The sequence below is a fragment of the Fringilla coelebs genome (genome assembly GCF_963513975.1).
Source record: "Fringilla coelebs genome assembly, contig: SCAFFOLD_32, whole genome shotgun sequence".
NCBI classification, from domain to species: domain Eukaryota; kingdom Metazoa; phylum Chordata; class Aves; order Passeriformes; family Fringillidae; genus Fringilla; species Fringilla coelebs.
In genome coordinates this window covers 2,230,955-2,235,657 of record NW_028167319.1, presented here as the reverse complement: position 1 = coordinate 2,235,657, position 4,703 = coordinate 2,230,955, and the positions used below count along the sequence as shown (strand labels likewise).

General features: G+C 54.9%; 1 protein-coding gene across 1 annotated transcript; it reads right to left on the bottom strand.

Annotated features, from left to right (window-relative positions):
- Window positions 1-2,677: 2,677 nt before the first annotated feature.
- On the bottom strand, window positions 2,678-3,610 carry LOC311166025 (olfactory receptor 14J1-like; the record flags this gene model as incomplete). Its single annotated transcript, XM_084227515.1, has 1 exon — window positions 2,678-3,610. One exon carries the CDS (start codon window positions 3,608-3,610, stop codon window positions 2,678-2,680), a length of 933 nt encoding a protein of 310 aa, XP_084083641.1.
- Between the last annotated feature and the right edge of the window lie 1,093 nt (window positions 3,611-4,703).

Below are 4,703 nucleotides of genomic sequence, written 5' to 3'. Positions count from 1 at the left end.
TTCCCCAGTGTCACAATGGACCCCGATGACATGAGGCCCTTCAGTGTCACAATGGACCTTTGGATCCATGCAGCCCTGCAGTGTCACAAAGGCCTCTTGGTTTCACCAGGCCCCACAATATCACAATGGTCCACTTGGTTCTGTGGGCACCCCCAGGGTCACAATGGTCTCACTGGTTCCATGAGGCCTCACAGTGTCACAATGCTTTGCTTATTCCATGGGCTCTCATAGTGTGACAATGGTCTCCATGATTCCATGAGTCTGCACATTGTCACAATGGTCTCTGTGATTCCATGGTGCCCCTCAGTGTCACAATGGCCCCTTGGTTCCATGAGGCTGTGCAGTGTCTTAATTGTCTTTGCATGGTTTCATGAGGCCTTGCAATGTCACAATGGACCTTTGGTTCCATGGAGTCTCGCAGTGTCACAATGGCCCCTTGGTTCCATGACACCCCAAAGTGTCACAATGGTCTCCAGGGTTCCATGAGGCCCTGCGGTGTCACAATGGACCCTTGGTTTGATGGGGCCTCTCAGTGTCACAATGATCCCTACATTCCATGAGGCCCCACATTGTCACAAGGATCCCTTGGTCTCACAGGGCCCCACAGTGTCACAAGGTTCCCTTGGTTCCATGGGCCCTGTGCTGCTGCATTCCCCCCTCCCCTTCTCAGGCTGCCCTGCCAGCTGAGAAATGCTCCTTGGGCCTCGGCCTTGGCCAACAGCCCCTGGGCTCAGCTCCTCTGCAGCTCATCACAAACACTGTCTGCTCCAGCCACTGCTGCTGCCCAAACAGCTCCTGGCTCCTTTAGGAGCAGCCCTGGGAGCTGTTTCTGTTCCCTCCGTGGCACAACATCCCTGTTCTCACACTGCCAAAGAAAGCTGCTGATGCCAAGTGTGGCCAGGATGAGCCATTGCTGGGACTGAAGCCCCTCTCGTGGGGCCCTGCAAAAAGCGCTCCAAAAGGAGCCCTTGGAGCTCTCCTGGGCCAGCGACTCCCTCTGAGTCGGGCCTCTCCCAGCCGGGAACTCTCTCCCAGCCAGGTGGTGTCAGGGCACAGGTTGTACTTGATGTTCTCCAAGATCTTTTTGAGCCTTGCTGATTCTGGGATTCCCTTGGAGCAGTTGCAGGAGGAGCCCTGGGCCTCCTCTTCAGAAGCTCCAGCAGCCCAGGTCCCTCAGCTTCTCCTGCCAGGCCCAAAGCCCATCCTGTCGGTCCTGCAGAGCCTCTGCAGCTCCTCCTCATTGCCCAGAACAGGGAGCCCCACAGGCAGACACAGCAGCCCAGATGTGTCCCCCTGGCCTGTGGTGCTTCTGGCAAGGGAGCAGCAGGAGGCACTGCAAGAGCCTGTAGACAATTCCTGCAGCACTTGGAGGATGATCATGCTCCCCAAGGGATGTTCCCATGGTGCCAAGTCAGGAACTGCAATGGGGGGTGGGGCCAGACAGGAAAGGGCAAACAGGGATGGGCTCTTTGCAGGGAAGGGAACAGGGGTGGGAAATAGGAAGAAATTTGTATCAGGAAGAGTAAAGAAAGCATAGGTGAAGCAAAGGAAATGCTCAGGGCAGTTTGGGGGGAGCTGCTAGGCAGCCCTGGCTCTGAGCAACAGCATCTGCAGTGGGACAGGAAAGACCCAGCTGATGGGAACAAACTTTCTGTCTGACTGCAAAGGCCAGGACAAAGCTGAGTGCTTTCCCTGCCACTCCCCAGCCCTTCCTGGACCAAGAAGCTGATAGCATTTATGCTCCCTCAGGTTCATGTCCCCACACCAACAGCATGGGGGTGCTCCCCCCTGCTCTGTGCAATGCAAACAGGGGCTCCTGAGTCAGTGCTGCCATGTCTGTGCCTGCAAGGATGGGGCACCTGTGTGAGCTGGGGGAGAGGACAGGGCTGCAGAGGAGAGATGTTGTTAGCAGCTCTATGAGGACGCTCTGGGACGCTGCCCTGGGCTGTCCAGCACACTGGGGATGGATCAGTCCCTGCTCTGCTGCTCCTTCCCATCTCCCCCAGGGCCCTTGCAGAGCACCAGCCATGCTGTTTGCCGCCAGCCTGCCCATGGCCAGCCTGGGGCTGCTCATAGGGATTATCTGTGCTGAGCATTGGCCTGGGCATGTTCTTGAGAGAGCCTGGGCAAGGAGCCTGGAGCCCCCAGGGCCTGGCTTGAGGCGTCAGTGCTGCCCCAGCAGTGCCCATGGCCTGTCCCTGCTGCAGCCCCAGCACTGCCACCCCAGGACTGTGCCCGGCCCCGAGAGCACTCAGGCCCTACAGCAACACCAGGGCCACCAGGGCAGCGGGGCAGGGCCACAGGAGCAGCAGTGGCAACACCAAGTGCTGCTGCTGCTGGGCACAGCTTCTGGGTCAGCACTGATCTGTCGTCAGCTCTGTACACAGACATTGCTGCTGCAGCTCCAGAGAAGGCAACCAAAGGGTATCTCTGTAGAAGACTCTGCTGGGAGATCCTTTAGTTCCTTTAAAGCCATTGAGAGAACAGTTCTTTGTTGACATGCTCTGGGTCAACAGTAAAAGTGGAGAGAAACAAAATAAGAAATATTGCAAGCAATGTCATTTTTGCGGACAATGTTAAAAATGGAAATCACAGGAAAAAATCCCACAACCAAACCCAAAAAGAACAATCAAAGATAACTTTTATTACAAGTGATTTGCAGAAATTGACCATCAGTTTAATGTTCCTGAAAGCATCCAGTCATCAGTTTCCACACTTCAGCCTTGAACTCCTGGTTCCTCAGGCTGTAGATGAGGGGGTTAAGGGCTGGAGGCACCACCGTGTACAGAACTGACAGGGCCAGATCCAGGGATGGGGAGGAGATGGAGGGCGGCTTCAGGTAGGTAAACACTGCAGTGCTGATGAGCAGGGAGAGCACAGCCAGGTGAGGGAGGCAGGTGGAAAAGGCTTTGTGCTGTCCCTGCTCAGAGGGGATCCTCAGCACAGCCCTGAAGATCTGCACATAGGAGAAAACAATGAACACAAAACAACCAAGAGCTAAACTTACACTAAGAGCAAGAAGACCAAGTTCCCTGAGGTAGGAGTTTGAGCAGGAGAGTTTGAGGATCTGTGGGATTTCACAGAAGAACTGGCCCAGGGCATTGCCATGGCACAGGGGCAGGGAAAATGTATTGGCCGTGTGCATGAGAGCATTGAGAAAGCCACTGGCCCAGGCAGCTGCTGCCATGTGGGCACAAGCTCTGCTGCCCAGGAGGGTCCCGTAGTGCAGGGGTTTGCAGATGGACACGTAGCGATCGTAGCACATGATGGTCAGGAGATAAAACTCTGCAGAGATGAAAAAGACAAAAAAAAAGAGTTGAGCAGCACATCCTATGTATGAGATGGTCGTGGTGCCCCAGAGGGAATTGTGCATGGCTTTGGGGACAGTGGTGCAGATGGAGCCCAGGTCAGTGAGGGCCAGGTTGAGCAGGAAGAAGTACATGGCTGTGTGTAGGTGGTGGCCGCAAGCTACGGCACTGATGATGAGGCCGTTGCCCAGGAGGGCAGCCAGGGAGATGCCCAGCAAGAGGCAGAAATGCAGGAGCTGCAGCTGCCGCGTGTCCGCCAATGCCAGCAGGAGGAAGTGGCTGATGGAGCTGCTGTTGGACATTTGCTCTGGCTGGACTTGGGGATCTGGTCATGGAGAAAGAGGACAGTGAAGGGTTAGAGGATATACCTGTAACCAAAATCAAAGCCATTTCCCATACACCCTCCTCTGTAACACACCTGGACAAAACTCTGTGTTTAAGAGTTCTGAGGTTTTCTTTTTAACCTCCCCCATATCTGTCCTGATGTTCTTGGATATCAGAAACTGTCAGCATTTTTGCTGCCCTCTGGTAGTAAAGAGAGAGTTCCCTGATGCAAGATGATGAGTGGAGAGTGAGGGGAGATGGTCTGTTACTTCATTTCCTTTGGCATTTCTCTGGGTTTTAACTTTTCTCAAATGGAGGATATTCACACTCTCTTGTTTCTCTTTAAAAACCCCGAGGTACTGCTGACAGCAGATGGAACCACCACAGCCCAGCTCCACATTTGTAGCAAAGGACTCACATTGCTCATTGCAGCATTTTCACTGTCAGGACATCTCTGCCTATCCCCATCAATCTTATACCTAAAAGATAGTCTAGCACAGGTTTGCACCCTGGATTACTGCTCCCAGCCTGGACTGAAATCTCAGGGAGACTTGCAAGTGTCCTTATGATGGCATTGGATGAAGGGAGATGCAGCTCCTTCCCTGGCTGCACTGACAGCATTGCCCAGAGCTGGGCACAGGGGATAGCATCATCCAGAGCCAGCTGTGCCCCCTGCCAGAGCCTCCAGGGCTGGGCAGCTGCTCCCAGCCCTGTGCTCTGCAGAGGGAACTGGGCCCAGGGCTGCAGAGCTGCCCCACAGCTCTACTGCAGCTCTGCCTTCACAGGAGGGGCTGCACACCTTGGAGCCCCAGCCCTGAGGGCAGAGGCTTGGCTGGGGGCACAGGAGGGAGGAGGCTTGTTCAGAGGGAGGGGCTGCACTGGAGGGGATCCTGTGGGCATCTCTAAACTCTCCCTGCCACAGCATTACTGGGTTTGGTTTTTTCTCAATGCCTGATCCTCTCTCTGCTTCCTGGAGATTTTCCTTCTCCAGGTGTTTCCCTATGCCTGATCTCTCCCTGCCAGAACTCACAGACCCCAAATCTCTGTGCACTCTCCTTGGCCCAACAGAAC